This window comes from Elgaria multicarinata, chromosome 18 (assembly GCF_023053635.1).
Source record: "Elgaria multicarinata webbii isolate HBS135686 ecotype San Diego chromosome 18, rElgMul1.1.pri, whole genome shotgun sequence".
NCBI lineage: Eukaryota > Metazoa > Chordata > Lepidosauria > Squamata > Anguidae > Elgaria > Elgaria multicarinata.
Genome location: NC_086188.1, coordinates 8,104,815 through 8,123,610, shown reverse-complemented (window position 1 = coordinate 8,123,610; position 18,796 = coordinate 8,104,815). Strand labels below are relative to the sequence as shown.

General features: G+C 46.5%; 2 protein-coding genes across 6 annotated transcripts in view; both read right to left on the bottom strand.

Moving 5' to 3' along the window:
- The window catches only part of SFSWAP (splicing factor SWAP), a 110,838-nt gene that overhangs the window by 439 nt on the left and 91,603 nt on the right, over window positions 1–18,796 (bottom strand). For 4 of the 5 annotated variants that reach the window (XM_063144066.1, XM_063144070.1, XM_063144067.1 and 1 more), the window contains 2 exons: window positions 7,021–7,188; window positions 4,976–5,048 (listed from right to left, as the gene is read on the bottom strand). In XM_063144066.1, coding sequence (XP_063000136.1) covers window positions 4,976–5,048; window positions 7,021–7,188 — 241 coding nt within the window. Of the gene's footprint in view, window positions 1–4,975; window positions 5,049–7,020; window positions 7,189–18,796 lie in introns of those variants that run through there. The other variant, XM_063144071.1, reaches the window with a different exon arrangement.
- PUS1 (pseudouridine synthase 1) overlaps window positions 1–18,796 on the bottom strand; it is a 364,184-nt gene that overhangs the window by 313,976 nt on the left and 31,412 nt on the right. The gene's annotated exons all lie outside the window — the stretch shown is intronic.

Sequence of the window (18,796 nt, the reverse complement as noted above, 5' to 3'; positions counted from 1 at the left end):
GAACATTCTAACTGCATATAGAAACAAAAAGGCAACCGTTGGAATGGGTAAAGGCAACAATGAAAGAAGAGAGCAAATAAAAGTACACAACACAGGAAGCCCTCTACAAATACACCGTTCCCGAATCTTGGGACAAAGAGGTTCAACGCAGAAGGACTTAAAAAAGCCAAGGGAGCCAAGAAGCATTTCCAAACAGATTCAAATTGCTAAAGAAGTCAGAGGCACTGAGCTGCAACACCACTCGCAATTGCTCTAAAGGATGTCCTCTACAGGACATAATCTTTTAGATAAACTGAGCATTGGGGCAGTCTAAATTGCTCACTGCAGCTTTGCTTTTTCTTCAGTGCAAGGCAGAAAAAAAGATGGGCTGCAAAAAATGGTCTGAGGCCTCATTAGTCCATCTAGTTCAGCACCTTTTTAGATCTGTGATGCATCTTTTAACCTTAACCTATGTGTTTAATCTTAATCTATGCATTTCTCTTGGCATGTCTGCACAGTGGCTTAACAGTCCTTCCTTGTCCCTTAGCAAGCGACCCTGGGAAATTTTACGGGAAAGGTGGTGGGGATAGGAGGGAGGCAAGGGAACATGCTCAGGATGTTAACCACGACAACTAAGCCAGTATATAGAACTGTTAGAAATCTGTAGCCTGGGCAATACTGTCATACTCTCGTTCTAATCTTTCTTCTACATTTTTTGCATGGTATTACGGTGTTTTGACAAGTTGAAGATCTTGGTGGTTATTCTCCAAGGTTGCAGGGGGGGAGGTCTTTCCTGGATGTACTGTCATGAACATCTAAACCAGACATGAGTAACCTCCATCCCATTAGCTAGATACCGCCTGCAGGGACTCTCCACCTGCCCGAGTTTCTTCCCCAGGCTCTGCTTCCTCTTCGTCTTATCGCAGATAAGATTTCTTTTTTTAATTCCCCCCTGCCCGCCCGCCCGCTCTCCAAGGGCTGGAAAAGGCTCCCATTCTCAGCATTCAGCAGGGGAAAGCGGTAATGGAGATAAGAGCTTTTCCCTGCACGGGAGAAGGAAGAAAGCTTTTGAGTGATTCGGTCCTTAATTCTGAGGCCTGTCTGGCTTCAAATTGGTAAAAAAACCACATTCTGGTCCTGCCCACTTTGCCTTAGACCCTGCCCATGGATGGAATATGGCCCCCAAGACCTTTCCCAATTTGGAATTTGGATTGAAAAAGGTTCCCCACCCCTGATTTAAACAGATGATAGGGCTTGAACCTGGGACCTTCTACATGCGAGACAAGTTCTCTACTACTGATTGATGGTTGTCTTCTACAGTGGAGAAGGAGTTAAAAGGGGGAGCGCTCAAATTACATGCAACATCAAGGGTTATGGATCAACCATGCCCTAACTGGGTAATCCCCAACTACTAACTGTATGTGTGGTATCAGCATGGAAAAAATTAATTTTTGCACCTACAGGGTTGGTCTGCCTCTTCTTTGGAAGAGGCAAATCCTTTGGAAGAGGGCCTTTTCGGTGGTGGACAGAACCAAGATGTGGAACGATCTCCCCGATGAGGCTCGCACCAACACTGTTATCTTTTAGGCGCCAGGTCAAGACTTTTCTCTTCTCCCAGGCATTTAACACCATTTAACAACGCGAAGTTTGTTTTTTAACAGACCCCCAGAACTGTTGTTTTTAAATGGGTACTGTTGTTTTTATACTGTTGTTTTTAAATTTTGTATACTTTTAATGTTTACTGTTTTTAACTTTTGTAAACCGCCCGTAGAGCTTCGGCTATGGGGCGGTATATAAATGTAACAAACAAACAAACAAACAAATAAATAAGTCAGATCTCCACCACGTTTTAGCCATCTGAGTGTAAAGGATCCTAGCATCACCCCAAACGGCAAACAGAATGCATGTTCGACAACAGCACTTTTGAAAAACGGCACAAATTACTAAAAGCAGCAAACGCAATTCCTCAAAACTAACACATTAAGAGAAATTCAAATATCCGTTTAGGAACTATTCTGCCGAGGCAAATTAAATTGGGAATAAGCAAAACGAGATGATGCATTTTTAAGACAAGTGAAACCGAGCAGGGTGATCAGAGAATTATTGTTTTCTCGACTGGATTGCGTGAAGGAAATTGAACGCATTAGATAGCATTATATGCACTTTGCCGGCGGCAAGAGAGAACTATTCGAGACGTTGTACTAAGGCTGTGACCCACAACAAAGCAGCGGACATTTTTATTGTATCTAAATCAGTAAACAAACCTTAGCGTACCCTTTCACAGTGCAGCAGTTCTTTCGGCTATTATAGTTAGCAGCGTACAATACTTATCTTTAAAGCATTCTCTAATTACAAAGACAGCGGTTAATAATAATGTAAAAAAGCACTGAACGCAGCTGAATACCAAAGACCTAACAAAACGCCTATCATCTGTGAAGGGAGGTCTTGGAGATGGCAAAGACTCATGACGGGGAGGGCTGGGCCTGCCACTGTTGGGGGCAGAGAGCAGGCTCTGCCATTGCAGGATTGTGACCACATGCGGTGGGGTTTGTCTCTCCCCGCGGGACAAATGGCAATCACTAGAATCATAGAATAGCAGAGATGGAAGGGGCCTACAAGGCCATCGAGTCCAACCCCCTGCTCAATGCAGGAATCCACCCTAAAGCATCCCCGACAGATGCTTGTCCAGCTGCCTCTTGAAGGCCTCGAGTGTGGGAGAGCCCACAACCTCCCTAGGTAACTGATTCCATTGTTGCACTGCTCTAACAGTCAGGAAGTTTTTCCTGATGTCCAGCTGGAATCTGGCTTCCTTTAACTTGAGCCCGTTATTCCGTGTCCTGCACTCTGGGAGGATCGAGAAGAGATCCTGGCCCGCCTCTGTGTGACAACCAGTTTATATAAGAACGTCAGAAGAGACCTGCTGGATCAGACCAAGCGTGTAGTGCACTCTGAACACACACTGGCCAACCAGCTGCTCACCAGGAACCCACGATGAGGATACAGGTGCAACAGTACCCTACGGCCCATGTTCCCCAGCAACTGGTGTATATAGGCTTTCTGCCTCTGATACTGGAGGTAGCACACAACCATCAGGGCTAGTAGCTATGGATAGCCTTCTCCTCCAGACATTGATCCAACCCCCTTTGAAAACCATCCAAATTGGTGGCCATCACTACATCTATAGCAAATTCCATAGTTTAACTCTGCGCTGTGTGAAGAAGTCCTTCCTTTTATCCGTTCTGAATCTTCCACCAATCAGCTTCATGGGATGGCCCCATTGGGCTCTAGTATTTTGAGAGAGGGAGAAAAATGTCTCCCTGTCCACATTCTCCACACCGTGCATCATTTTGTACACCTCTATCAGGTCTCCCCTGAGCCTCCTTTTTCCCAAGCTGAACAGTCCCAGCTGTTGTAACCTTCCCTCATAGGGGAGATGCTCCAGCCCCTTGATCATTTTAGTTGCCCTATGGGAGGAAGGAGTACATTCAGGGACACCACTAGGATGGGTGTGTGTGCTAAACTCTCAGTTCCTTTGATGACTCCTCCCCAGGCACTAACAATTAAGACTACCCGCATCTTCACAGTCCCGGCCAGGACTCGGCTCCTTGGACAAAGCTTAGAGAGGAACACAGAATGATGGGGAAGAGGTGGAGGGCTTGGGTTACTTAACCAGATGGATCGCCATCCCTCACCTTTCAGCATCAGTACCATCCACGGGAGCTTTACAACGTAAGCAGAGAAGAGAGCAACCTAAGTGCTCTTGCCCTCCAAGGCACTTACAATCTGGTCTGGTCAGGCCAAAGGTCAACACAGGATGAGAGGCCGGGCCATGTACCAGGACCTTGGTGCAACTGGGGATGGGGCAGGGCGCTCATCAAGGACTACACAGGAAAGGGTAGTCCTTTTCCAGCTTCACTGGCTGTCAGTCCAGGTCCGGGCCCGATTCAAAGTGCTGGTATTAACATTTAAAGCCCTAAATGGCTTGGGGCCAGATTATCTGAAGGAACACCTCCTCCCATATGTACATGCCCAGACCCTAACGTCATCCTCAGGGGTCCTTCTTCGTGAGCCCCTGCCAAAGGAAGTGAGGCAGGTGGCTACCAGGAGGAGGGCCTTCTTTGCTGTGGCACCCCGGCTGTGGAATTAGTTCCTTAAGGAGGCTCGCTTGGCACCTACATGTTATGCTTTTAGACGCCAGGTGAAGACCTTTTTATTCTCCCGGCATTTTAACAGTCTATAAATACATTTTAACTCGGTGTTTTAAATTTGTAATTTTGCATTGCTGCTGTTTTGATCTGGTTGAGCTTTTATATTGTATTTTATATGATGGTTTTAGACTGTTGTTTTATACTTTGAATGGTTTTAATTTTTGTGAACCGCCCAGAGAGCTCCGGCTATTGGGCGGTATAGAAATGTAATAAATAAATAAATAAATAAATAAAAAGATAAGGGAATGTTGGGAGGACAGCGTTCCAGGTACGAAGGGGCAGAAATAAAGATAGTGGGTGGGGAGCCAAAGAATGCAGAGCACTTGAGGATTTGTGGGAGCGGGGAGATGTCAGGAAATTGAAGCAATGAGGTGGTGCAGGGACGAGACTGCAGAGAGCAGTAGAAAGGCCAAGCCAAGGAGAGTTTGCGCTTGCGGCCGAAGGTGACGGGAAACCAGCGTGGATACCTGAAGAAAGCTGTTGCACGGTCTGAATGAGAAGAGAATGATTTTTCATTGACCCTTCCTGCGGCTCTGAAAAGCAAATCTGTTCAGGCAGTAAAGCCGCAGCACTGACACACAGACAGATTGAGTTAACTCTCTCATAAACCAGACTTCAGAGCTGGAAGTGTACAAGTATACATCCCCGTTTGCTATTCCTCCCTTTCAGAGAGAGCCATTTCGACACTGAAGCTGCAATTGAAACACGAGGCGGTGCAATCGTGACCAACCGGAGGGCGAAGTTTATTAGCATTAAACCTCGGAAGCAGAAACGTCTTTAAATCGTACCTGAGTTATTTTGCTCTGTACAGATGACACAATTGCAGAAGAGATCTGGCCGTCCTTTTCCAGAGAAACGCCCCTAAAAGGATTTTTAAAAAGAAAGAAAAAAGGGATACCGTCAGTCAGCAGATAAGCATTGCACCGATAAATATATCTAGGTAGTTCAAGTAATATGATTTTCTTTTACAGCAAATGTAGAGTAATGGCTGAGAAAACGAGCTGCGAGTTCAAATCTCACCTCTGCCATGAACTCACTAGGTCACCTTTGAGAAACTACTCTAAGCTTCAGCCAAACACCCCAGGCCCCATGTTAATTCAGAGATAATAATACTTGTCTGCCTTCTACGCTTCTTGTAAGGATTAACGAGACAATGTATGCGAAGTACTTTTGAGTGTTTCATTTAAGCTCTGAGTAATACTAAATAGAATTTAATGTCATCACTAGGAGGAGGGATGGTTTAAATACGTCAAGATAAATGGAGCTGTGTGAAGCCTACCACCCTCAGTACATTCTCACCAGCAGTTTACAGCTGGAGCTTTCCTGGCTGCTGTCAGGTTGTTTTATTTGACCAGCAGTATGGTTAAGTTACTACTGAAAGATCCATAATAATGTAAGAAGATAAGTGGTGTCACACTGGATCAGACCAAGGGTCCATCTAGTTCAGCACTCTGTATGAAGAGGTTATTGGGGTCCTTGGCATGGTATTGTGCCAACTGCCTCAGCATTGCAGCCAGACGGGCGTTATTGGTCCCACTGCCCACCATGCCCATGGCAAAAATAGAGTTGTAGGAGACTTCTGGGTCAGCGTCATGGGAAAACTTGCTGAGGGTGTCGAGGATGTTGAGGCGGGGGTTGGAGACCGAGATGAGAGCCAGGGCTAAGGGCACAGCTCGGCGAAGGGTAGGCGCCCCGTATCGCAACAGGTGACCGAAGGTTCGCAGAGCCATCTCAGCCCCAATCTCCTCCCCCATAGCGATGAGCGCAATCCCCAACACTGCTACTCCCTGGTGGGCCCCCATGTCAGCAGGCGTCTCTTTCAAGGACCAACAAAGCAGGACATGGTGCACCACCCATGTTCCCCAGCAACTGGTGCACACTGCCTCAATACTGGAGACAGCACAAAACCATCAGGGCCAATACCTAGATAGGATCGACTAACATTCTCTTTGTGGGATGCTAAATGGGGATTAAAAAAAAGTTTCCCGGGAAGAAGCAGCTTACAGGAGTGACCTCCTCCTCCATACCCTCTTGCTAAATGCAAGAAAATGAAATTATCATCATCATCATCATCATCATCATCCACTATTGCAGGGAGTACAGGAGACCCATAAATTTCGAGCGGAAACTGTACTCTCCGGTGAACTGGTTATATTAAATAGACCAGACGTTAAGGATTTCACAGCCAAAATTAATGCACGGATCAACTACAAGTGTGTGGAAATGGTAAGGGGTGGACATGTCTGTGAAAGGAAAGGAAAAGGTGAATGCAGGTGACCTCTTAATCGCAGTGTGCTCACGTTCCCTAGGCAAGTTGATCATGCATTGCCGGATCTACAGAATGTGGTGGCCGAATGAAATTTGCTACTCCGTACTGCAGAAAAACCTGTATCTGAATAAATTCCCGGCAAGCAGGAAACGTCGTGGAGCGGTCCTAGTTTTCGGTTTGTAGAAAGTCGGGGTTCTTTCTTCTTTTGAACATAGGAGAGTGTTCAAATTTGTTAGGTTGCACCTGCATCCCAATTCCGCCACGCTTGTCTCATCAGCTGTACATGACGATCCAGCTTCATTACCCTGGCTAAGTGGTTGAGAGAAGCTTAGCACTGCCCTGGGACACATAGCTGACCATTTCTATTGTTCCAGCTAAGTGGTTCCATAAATAGCATTCACCCCAAAGGTCCAGAAAATTAAGTGAACGGAGCATTTGTTTCGGTGGACAGACCTACGAGCCTCACATGCAGCCCCTTTCTTCCCTAGTTTGGATCATCTGCCCCGTCCCAGATCTGAGCCAACAAAGATGTGCCCGTGCTGAAGTTTTAAAGGGTCCCATTACCCGGAACGTTCTTGACTGGATCCCCTACTCTCCACAGGAGAGACACTGTTGGAATGGGCAGCGTTCTTGTGTGCAGACTGCTTGCCAGGTGAGGCAGAGGGGGAATGAGACCTCGCTTTGGACTTGGTGTGTGAGTGAGATCTCCTTTTCTTCTTTTCATGAGGACTCCTGAAAGAGAAGAGTTTTGCTTAGTGTAAAGCTCCGCACATAGCTACAGAGCATAATAACGCAAAGCTCTGCACATAGCTACAGACAGAGCACAATCATTTCTCCCCCACCCCTGTCTTTGCAGCTCCCTTGGAGCGGACGTCTCTTTCTGCATCAAATGCAACCTTTTTAAATACGAAGTACCAATGTTCGAATATCTCCCGACTGCCAAACCTACAATCCTCCAGAAAATGCAAGACTTCGGACCCTGGGGGGGGGGGAAATGCCTGTTTATAAAAGCTTTCCGATTCACCTTGTAAATTTATAATGAAACTGCAATGCTGATATGAACGGCTTGAAAATATCTGTTTTGCAGAAGGAAGAAGAAATCACGTCGCAGATAACGGAGTCTGTGGCAAGTAACTGCTACATTTATTCATCTCCCCAAAGACCCGGGCCCTCCCTGCCTTTCTGCCCTGTATGTTTGGAACATCTGTGTGATACAACCTTTGTTACTTCCTTCAAATCCCTCCTCAAAATCCATCTTTTCTGGCAGCCTTTGGCATGACCCCCTAGTTCCCATGCCCTACTGCAGTCTTGCCCCCAACCTGGTGCCCTCCAGATGTTTTTGACTATTTATTTATTTATAACATTTATATCCTGCCCTATATCATTACGATCTCAGAGTGGCGTACAGGTAAAAACATACAGTATAAAACAATAAATATGCACAGTTAAAAACAAATTAAACCATGATCCAAGTTAAAACAATATATAATTTAAAAGCAGTAAAAACAGTTAAAACATTGTGCCAGTGAGTTTAACCATCAAAGGCTTTGTTAAAAAGCCATGTTTTTACTTGGTGTCGAAATGAAATCAATGTCGGTGCCAATCGTGCCTAAAAGGGGAGGGCATTCCACAGTCTGGGTGCCACAACAGAGAAGGCCCTCTCCCTTGTCCCATCATAGCATATATGTTGCATTGGTGGGATGTGGAGAAGGGCTCCTCCAAAAGATCTAAGGTCTCGGGCAGGCATATATAAGGAGAGGCACTCTCTCAGGTATCGAGGTCCCAAGCCGTTTAGGGCTTTAAACGTCATTACCAACACCTTGAATTCCGACCGGAAGCGTATAGGCAGCCAGTGAAGTTCCTTTAAGACCAGTGTTATATGGTTTCTGTAAGATGTACCCACCAGCAGTCTAGCTGCTGCATTTTGCACTAGCTGCAACTTCCGAGTCGTCTTCAAGGGCAGCCCCACGTAGAGTGCATTGCAGTAGTCTAATCGGGAAGTTACCAGTGCATGCACTACTGTGGCTAGATTGTCCCTGTCCAGGAAAGGCCGTAGCTGGCGGATCAGACTACTGGCAGGCCCCAGGCAGGGCAAGGGTGTCCTACTGCAACTCAGGCTGTGAACCTAACCAAAGCATGTGCAATTAAAAGTTGAAACAGGCCAAGTTGAGTTTATTGTAATGAGCAACCAACCATTATACAGTTTCACATCTATGTGTTTACATTCATCCATTCCCCTGGACTTTGCACGCAACAGCAGGGCCAGCACGAGAAATTTAGCAGTTCTGAAAGTTACGTATGTATTAAAATAGTACAATTAAAAGCACAGCTTTTCAAGAGATGACCTTCCTTTCATCCAAACCAGCAAAGGGAGGATATAAATTTTTCCTAATGTCAGAGCAGACTTCATCGTCTAAAATAAAGTGAATGATGTCTTCATTTAAGACACTGAAATGCCACACCCTTGGGTTTGAAAAACTTCCAGAGTGGCTTATGATCATTCATTTAGGAACAATATGTTAAAAATAACACAAGTGACACAGCGACAGGTAAATCGAATCAATCAGGTATCGCCAATCCAACAACGGAAAGACCTGGGCAAACAGAAAGTCTGGGACGAGAACGGCTCCAAACAAGCACTCAAGGACAGCACTAGAGCAATAAGATAATTTTATATGATGTTTATAAATGAAGTACTTGATGGCACATGAACAGTCATACTAATTAATTTTATACAATATTTATAAATAAAGCACTTGATGGTATGCAAGCGGTCATGCCAATGCCATAACAACCATATTGATCTACCGTGCAGTTCTGCTAGGTCTCTGGCTCCCTGAGTGTTTGTTTTGAGCTGTTATTGGAGACTTTGTCTTTTCTGTTTTGCACCTAGAATTGGACAGACACGAGACTATGTCGGCCTTCCTAAGAATAGCATTCCACAGTCAGGGCATCAGGATGGAAAGGCCTTTTTTCTAATCACCACCCATGCAGACTCTAAAGGCATGACTGACGTTGCCTAACCTCCCACTAAAGAACGGGTGTTTCTGGGAGTCCCCCATTAACACGGCCAACCTGCAGAGCTTATAACCACTTCCTTACATAAAAATAACCTTCTAAAAACCAACGGAAATGAAACCGTATTTTGAATGAGAACGCCCCTCCACCCCCCCATAAAAACACTCATTCAAACTGTCTCAGCTTCAGCCGTCGGCACAAAGTTGTTTTGAATCGGTAATGTGACCGGCAGACATAACTGAAAATTGCCATCGTAAGAGGAAGCCATTTTATGGAAACATAAAAAGCCTTTCTGTTGTAGATTTTAACACAAGGGGACAAAACAAAATATCTGGCCATCGATCACAGGCTTGAGACGCCCACTTATCGTATGTAGCTTGAGAGTCCCTCGCTCCATGGGATGGCCAATTCGGCAGGGTGGGTGGGAGGAAGAGACTCCCATGTCATATTACTTCTGGTCGACTTTGTTCCACTCGCATGATCAGTTGTGGGAAGGACTTTGTGGAGGTACAGGTGACCCATTCCCCCATCGCTGACTGGTCTGTCCATATGGGGATGGAGCCAAAGATCTGGGCGTTGGAACATAGGAAGCTGCCTTATACCGACATTGGTCCATCTAACCCAGTATTGTCAACCCTGACTGGCAGTAGCTTTCCCAGGTTTCAAGGCATGAGTGTTTCCAGCGTTACTTGGAGATGCCGGGGATTGAACATGGGACCTTCTGCATTCAAAGCGGCTGCTCTACCACTGAGCTATGGCCCCTCAACGGGGCACAGGGGCAGATCTGCAGGCGTTTGCTGAGAATGAAGGAGAAAGACCATCTCTCTCCATAGGCCAGGTCTTCCGCAACCTGATACCATCTGGACGTTTATTTATTTATTTATTTATTTAAGTATTTTTATGCCGCCATTCAGCCAAAAAAGGCTCTCATGGCGGCTTACAAAAGTATTTCTTGACAGTCCCTGCCCACAGGCTTACAATCTAAAAGACATGACACGAAAGGAAAGGGGATTGGGAGGGAGGAGGAGGAGGGGGAAAAGGAAAGCAAATTCAGGCACTACAATCTTAGTTGGAAAGTTCAGCAGTTACAGGGGACAGCAGGAGAGAGGGGGCTCTCAGCTGGAGCTGGACCCAGGCACGGTGGAGAGGTGCCTGGCTGCTTCTTCCTCCCTCACTGGTGGCCTCTGCAGAGACAGTTGACAGCAGGAGGGAGGGGGCTCTCAGCTGGAGCTGGACCCAGGCACGGTGGAGAGGTGCCTGGCTGCTGCTTCCTCCCTCACTGGTGGCCTCTGCAGTGGCAGTTGGTAGCAGGAGGGAGGGGGCTCTCAGCTGGAGCTGGACCCAGGCACGGTGGAGAAATGCCTGGCTACTGCTTCCTCCCTCATGTTGGCCTCTGCAGTGACAGTTGGTAGCAGGAGGGAGGGGGCTCCCAGCTGGAGCTGGACCCAGGCACGGTGGAGAGATGCCTGGCTGCTGCTTCCTCCCTCACTGGTGGCCTCTGCAGTGATAGTTTAGGACTTCAACTCATTGCCAGTCCCAGCCAGTGTGGCCAATCGTCAGGATTGCTGGGAGTTGTAGTCCGAAACATCTGGAGGGCAAGAGGTTTGGGGACGGCTACCCTAGGCTATAAACCATTGCCTCGCCGGTTAAAAGGGCCAGGTGAGGTGAAAGACCTTTGCCTGAAACCATGGAGAGCTGCTGCCAGCCAGCATAAATCATCCTGGGATAGATGGACTCTTACCTGACCAGGTATGAGGCATCTTCCTATATGGGCCTAAATCAGGGGGCGGCAACTCCATTGTTTTGGCCAATCGCTCCCATCAGAGGCAACGGTGAGGAATGATGGGTGTTGCAGGCCAAAACATCTGGAGGGACCATGAGTTGCCCACCTACAGCCACGATGCCGGCGGCCTGCGAACCGGAGCACCCTTCCCTCGTACAGGCGACACACGATCTCAGGCGCCGAGTGCCAACATGTGCGCCCCTCCCCTTTTCGGAGAGGTGGCGCATCCGTCACGACGCTCAACGTAACGCTACTGGCGAGTGCCACACCTGAGGCACTGCAGATTCGACAGCCAATTAACGAGACCACTGGGTCTGTCGGAGCGGCTTCGAGAAATCCTGCCACGCCAGTTTCTTACACAGCTGGCTGGATGTGTACAACTGCCAGCCCATGCAGGATTAAAAGCGTGTCGTCTAGAGAACCGGCGTGCAATTTGATTACGTTTGCACACGCTGCACGATCCTTTGCTGGTTTCCCAACACCTACGATGTGCCCAGCGACTGAGACTGATACATGGAGTTCCATGGGCTTTTATAGGGCTGTGACAAACCTGCTGGCCAGCAACAAAGTCCCTTTAATTAAGATTACCAGAATCAACCTTCTAGTCATAACGCCACACGTTCACAGCTCTCCTGGCTGTTTAGTGCCTTCTGCTTTCAAGGACGATGACAAACCCAGCTATTAACCTCGGCTGCAGCAGCCAAGGTGTCTGGCTCTACATGCTTTTACAAGCTGCGTACTGGAGGCATCTGCGGCGGCCTGATTGCCTTTATGGGCCTGCAAAAGATACAAAGAGCTGTTTTCTAAATGGAACAGTGCAGATGCCGGGGCTGTTCTCCGTGGAATTCTCCCGCTATTAAAATCCCACGTAACGAACTGTTTTAAAAGGCGTTTGCTAACCAAAGAGAGCACCTTCGATCGGGGAAGTCATGGGCACGCTGCCGTCACCCTGGCCCCACTAAATGGCCATTTATTTATTTCTTACCCCCCTCCCTGCAGGTCGGAGTAGCTTCTAAGAAACAAGCTAGAGAAGCAAATCTGAGTATTGAAGCCTTGGTGTTTTTAAAATGAAGAGCAGCCAGGGGAAGCTGGATGTGTTTAGCGCTTTTCCTGTTGACTAGATTCCCAGTCAAATTCGTCCACCAGCTGCGTTCTCACCTGTGCCCCGACCATCCTCATATGCATTTGCCCTTGAGTTTTGGTGCCAAAGTAAAATCTAGCACCTGAACACTTATTCCACGCACAAAAAGTTAAGGTTTTATTGAACTCATCGTTCTGGAAAAACTTGCAATTCCCTCTCTAATTTTTAAATTTATTTATTGCAAAAGTAGATCTGGAACTCAAAGTAGACAATTTCCTGGATCAATGTTTTCTACATTTGAGGGTTTTTTTTGGAAAAGGTTGCATATTAGACTTTTTTTTTATATACAAATCTCAATCTCTTGTAAAAAAAATAAAACCTGTTTTCAGTATGTGAAGTGACAAAATAATGACCCTGTTCAGTCGACTTGCTAAGTCACGGTGATTAAGCCTTCTGAACTAAACATGAGAGCTTAGAGTATCGTGTCAACCGTGCTGTAGCGTGTCCTGCAAAACATTCCTAACCATGATAACCATGGTTTAAAGATGCTCACTAACCATTTGCTGCAAAAGGGTTAGAGCTTAACCTTGGCTTAGCGTGTTGCCTGAACAGGCCCACTGTCAAAAGTTCAACAATTAACCACAGAATAGTAATAATAATATAGAAGTTTGTATCTTCATTAAAGCATCAAAGCAAGTGCATTGGGAGGCCAGAGGACTACTGAAAATTAATGCTTGGCTATCAAGCCCAGCTCCCATTGGATGAGCAGCAGAAACTATATGCAACCCATGAAGGGGGCAAGGGCAGGGGGAAAAGAGGCATGTGAACCATAGAATAATAAGAGTTGGAAGGGGCCTGCAAGGCCATCGAGTCCAACCCCCTGCTCAATGCAGGAATCCACCCTAAAGCATCCCTGACAGATGGTTGTCCAGCTGCCTCTTGAATACCTCTAGCGTGGGAGAGCCCCCAACCTCCCTAGGTCACTGGTTCCATTGTCGTACTGCTCTAACAGTCAGGAAGTTTTTCCTGATGTCCAGCCGGAATCTGGCTTCCTGTAACTTGAGCCAGTTATTCCATGTCCTCCACTCTGGGATGATCGAGAGGAGATCCTGGCCCTCCTCTGTGTGACAACCCTTCAAGTCTTTGAAGAGTGCTACCATGTCTCCCCTCAATCTTGTCTTCTCCAGGCTAAACATGCCCAGTTGTTTCAGTCTTTCTTCATAGGGCTTTGTGTCCAGACCCCTGATCATCCTGGTTGCCCTCCTCTGAACATGCTAGAAGATGAGCTACAGAAGTTTTATGACTGACTTTATAACTTTTATTTCCTTTCCTATCAATAAAATTTAAAATTTCACCTAACAAAACTTGATCATGTTAAGTCAGCCTTTCCCAGTGTAGCGCCCACCAGATGTTTTGGGCTACAACTCCCATCATTCCTAACTACCGGCCTTGCTGGCTTGGGGAGCGATGAGTTATTAGTTCGAAACATCTGGAAGGCATGAACATCTACCTGGAAGGCTGAAAAATAAGCAATAGTGAATCGGTGCTACCTATGTGACTAAGGCAGGAATATAAACCCAGTTACCTGGGAATAAAACTCAATCAACACAACAGGGCTTACTTCTGAGTAGCCATGCAGAGGATTGCACTGCTGGATTCTGTACTCACAGAATAGGAGAATGCTGTCAAAACACGTTTTTCGGGGTGGGGGAACAAAGGAAGTGCTTCTTCACACACCACATAGTTTAAACTATGGAACTCACTTCCACAAGGTGTAGTGAGAGCTACCAATTTGGATGGCTTTAAAAAGGGGATTGGAGAAATGCCTGGAAGAGAAGGCTATCCATGGCTACTAGCCCAGATGGTTGTGTGCTATCTCCAGTATTTGAGGCAGTAAGCCTGTGTGCCTCCAGCAAAGGAGATCATTACCTTGTCGTGGTGCTGGAGCTTGAGCACCTCAAGGATGCCATGAGCTAAACCGTGAAGGGACACCCAAGACAGGAAGGTCATGGTAGAGAGGTCAGACTAAATACGATCCCTGGGGAAGGTAATGGCAACCCACCCCAGTATTCTTGCTGTGAAAACTAAATGGATCAGTACAACCAGAGATATGTCGGTATACCATCGGAAGATGGGACTCCCAGGTCGGAAGATGGTCAAAATGCTACTGGGGAGGAACAGAGGATAAGTTCAACTAGCCCCAGACGTGCTGACGCAGCTAGCTCAAAGCAGAAAGTACGGCTAGCGGCCGATGGTGCTGGGGGTGAACGACGAATCCGATGTTCTAAAGATCAACACACCATAGGAACCTGGAATGTAAGATCTATGAGCCAGGGCAAACTGGATGTGGTTATTGGTGAGATGTCAAGATTAAATATAGATATATTGGGTGTCAGTGAACTGAAATGGACCGGAATGGGCCACTTCACATCAGATCAGCACCAGTTCTACTACTGTGGACAAGAGGATCACAGAAGAAATGGAGTAGCCTTCATAATTAATAATAAAGTGGCTAAATCAGTGCTTGGATACAATCCAAAAAATGATAGAATGATCTCAATTCGAATTCAGGGTAAGCCATTTAACATCACAGCGATCCAAATATATGCCCCAACCACAGATGCTGAAGAAGCAGAAGTAGATCAGTTCTATGAGGATCTGAGAGTGCCTTGGACTGCAAGAAGATCCAACCAGTCCATACTCCAGGAAATAAAGCCAGACTGCTCACTTGAGGGAATGATACTAAAGGCAAAACTGAAGTACTTTGGCCACATTATGAGAAGACAGGACACCCTGGAGAAGAGGCTGATGCTAGGGAAAGTGGAAGGCAAAAGGAAGAGGGGCCGACCAAGGGCAAGATGGAGGGATGATATTCTGGAGGTGACAGACTTGACCTTGGGGGAGCCGACAGAAAGCTCTGGCGTGGGCTGGTCCATGAAGTCACGAAGAGTCGGAAGCGACTGAATGAATAAACAACAAGCCTGTGTGCACCAGTTGCTGGGGAACATGGGCGGGAGGGTGCTGTTGCACCATGTCCTGCTTTGTTGGTCCCTGGTCGACAGCTCCATGGACCCTCGGTCTGATCCAGCATGGTTCTTCTTATGCTCTTAGCAGTTAACCATGTGGCAACAAAGACCTATAAAAGGTTCAAAATATTTATAGCTATGCAAGGCCCACAAAAGAAGAAACTGACCTGAGGGGATAAAATTGGCTTTTTAAAAAACAGCCTGTAGATAAAAGTTTCAAAGCTTATTTAGCTGGCATCATTTGGCCTAATAAAAAGGTACCACTTTGAAAGATACGAACACAGGATTATCCTCTCTTGAAAGGTTGCCTTTTCTACACCGTTTTTTTGTATTTTGAGGGTATGGGCCAAGGATGAGAAACAGACAGCAACGAATCGAAACAGGATTTCTTAAACAAAGGAAAAAAGAAAGGGCGATTCCTGTGCCTAATGAACAATGCATCAGAATCAGCTTTCAAGAACTGTGTGGCCGCATACTGGGAGAGAGCACCACAGAGACATAACAAATGAACAGGGTGTCAGGCAAGACGTATGCAGATAAGTAGCCCATAATGGAGAGAAAAGGTTGAGGGAAGAGAAGATTAATTCTGTTTCTATGGTGAATTCAATTCTGACAGTGTTATGCTTGCTATGGACGCTTGCTTATTTCAAACCAAAACATTTCTCCAAAGATTACAGTGAGAAACCCATTACTTTTTGCCCTTTCTCCTTGCATTTTCCCCCCCCCCGTACTGTTAAAGACAAAGAAGCCAGATTTGGGCATGTATGCATGCTCAAGTCTTCCTCCTCTCTGGGTAGGGAAAAAAAAAGCGACTCATCGCCGTGGCGGGTAACCCTGTATTAGGATCTACTAAAACTGTAGTGGGATTTCTGGGAGACACAGAGTACAAGTTTTGTGTCGGCTCACACGTTACCCAAGGCTTGCTTCTCCCTCTCATACGGAGTACAAAAACATTCCTACCAGAAACAGGGGCACGCCGGTATCAGCAGAGTGCACTCAAATGTTAATGCTATTTTTATTTATTGTTGCATTTATATCCATCTTTTTTCCTTTAAGGAACCCAAGGCGGCGTATGTAATCCTCCTCTCCATTTTATCCTCACAACAACCACCCTGTGAGGTAGAATCATAGAATAGTGGAGTCGGAAGGGGCCTATAAGGCCATCGAGTCCAACCCCCTGCTCAATGCAGGAATTCACCTTAAAGGTAGGCTGGGCTGAGAGTCTGTGACTGGCCCAAAGTCACCCAGTGGGTTTCCGCGGCCGAGTGAGGACTAGAACCCGGATCTCCCGACTCCCAGTCCAACGATTTAGCCACTACACCACACTGGCTCCCATTTTAGCACCACATGCTCAGGATGCAGAAACTCGGTTGACTGGCAGAACATGGCAGCAGAAAATCTCAAGCTTGCATTCAGGTTGCATGTAAAACACACACTGTGCCTTCTCTCCCAGCTTGCCTCCGAACCACAGGCAAATGATTTCTGCAACTGAAGGCCTTCCGGAGAGAAAGGATGGCTGCCTGCCAACAAATTAAAGGATAAAAGGGATAACAATGCTATAATACATAAATAAGTAAATACCCAGACATCCACCAGAAATGCTGATAATCCGACTAAGAACAGGTGTACAGAGGTGGGTGTCATGTCTAACCCTATCATGCCCCTGTTTTGAGAGAAAATGTTTCAAGTAATCAATCGGAATCAGAATTAGAGGAAGTGGCGCCAGACACCAGCCAGCCTGTACCAGTGGGGGAGGTAGCTCTCACGGGCGATACCCCAGCTGGGAGTCAGCCCTCTCCAGAGCTTATCTCCTCAAAGCCAAATCCTAAACACTCAGTAAGAAGTGAGCTTTCTTCCAGAGGGCGTCCCAAAATGCTAGCTGATGCTAGGGTCTGACAGAAACTAAAACGCACACCGCGGAAGGAAGGCGTGAGAAAGTCAGTCTGACTAGGATTGCGCCAGAACCTGCCTCCGCACCAGGCTCTCTGAAGTTATGGGAGTTTGGGAAGTGGCTTCCTATTGTTCCTGAGCACATAACTGTCTTGCTTGGTTTGCATAGTTTTGCCTAGAGAGAAGTTTCCAAGAGATTAAACTCTTTTCAGGTTGAAGAGACGTTTGTTGCTTAATAAAAGCTTTGTAGATTACTTAGCAAGCCTCGTCATTTGCCTCCCATTGGAAGCAGGAGTTTTCTGAGAAACACGACAGTGGGCTCTTGGATCTAAGGCTATTAAATATATTTCCTGATGACAATGTGTGTTTCCACATTAGGGATTTATGGCTTGGCCATTAAGAATTATCCCCATAGTTCTTTCGATTGTCGACTTTGTGGCAGACGGGTACGTGGTTCCATGTTTGTCTTTTATGTTTAACAGGCAGGATGAAAGAGTAAAAGCATTTTTTTCCAGTTTCTGAGATCACAGAAGCATCAGAATATGGCGTAGTTAGCAGAACTATAAAGCAGAAAGGGACTGTTAAGCTGTCGAATTGTCAGCATCAGATGTCGCCAATGGAAATAAAAATTAACAGTATGGAAAGTCGCAGTAAGTGACTTTGGGGAAACTTTCTCTCTCCGATTCCCCGCCCTTGTTTCCGCATAGATCCCGTTCACAAGCCGCCTGGCCAGAGAAGCTTGAAAATCTGTGATCAGTGTGCGAAACACCACCACATTCTGAATGAACAGTGTTAGTAAGTAAGGTTCTTTCTTGGGTTAAACTCTGTAGACCTTCTCATCATCGCTGCTGAGCGATGGTTGCGATGTTGTGCATCGAATTCCGTGGTACGTTTTATTCCTGCTGTACAGAGGTGATCATGAAAGAAACATTGGTCCTTGTCAAATGGAACCACCACTGCCAAGCTAAGAGGGTGAGTTTGAAGAGAAAAAGGCTCTGTTTCTGTTTAAGTGACAGCCACAATCATCCAAGGACCCACACGCTTCTTCTGGAGGGAGATTTAAAAGCAGTCTGGTGTTTCACGCAGTGGGCTACAGCGGGAGGAGCAAATACAAAAATCCCAGACACCCACAGTCAATCTGCTTTCACACACTTAAACGCCTCTACCACTTTGTGGCAAACGGGCCGCTTAGCATCCAAGAAACAGCAGGGAAAACGTTTCTTAAGTGAGGAGAGAGTCTGCGTTGCGGCGTTTGCTCTTCAATAAAAGATTTACATCAGCAGTTTTCAAACTGAATTCTGAGGATGGAGGAGATGCTCATCAGGAGCTTCTCGCTGGGAGAAGACCAATTATGGGGGACAAGCTGCCCCCCAAGAGACAGCTTGACCAATGGCCATTATTACCAATCTTCTGCAGGGAAGTGTGGCGTGCATTCTGATTTGTGTGGAGCGATGGCAAAACGTCCTTGGTTTCTAGCTGGTTCTGAGTGCACAACCTACAGCGTTTCTCAGATCGAATCAAGCAGGACAGGGACTAGATCTT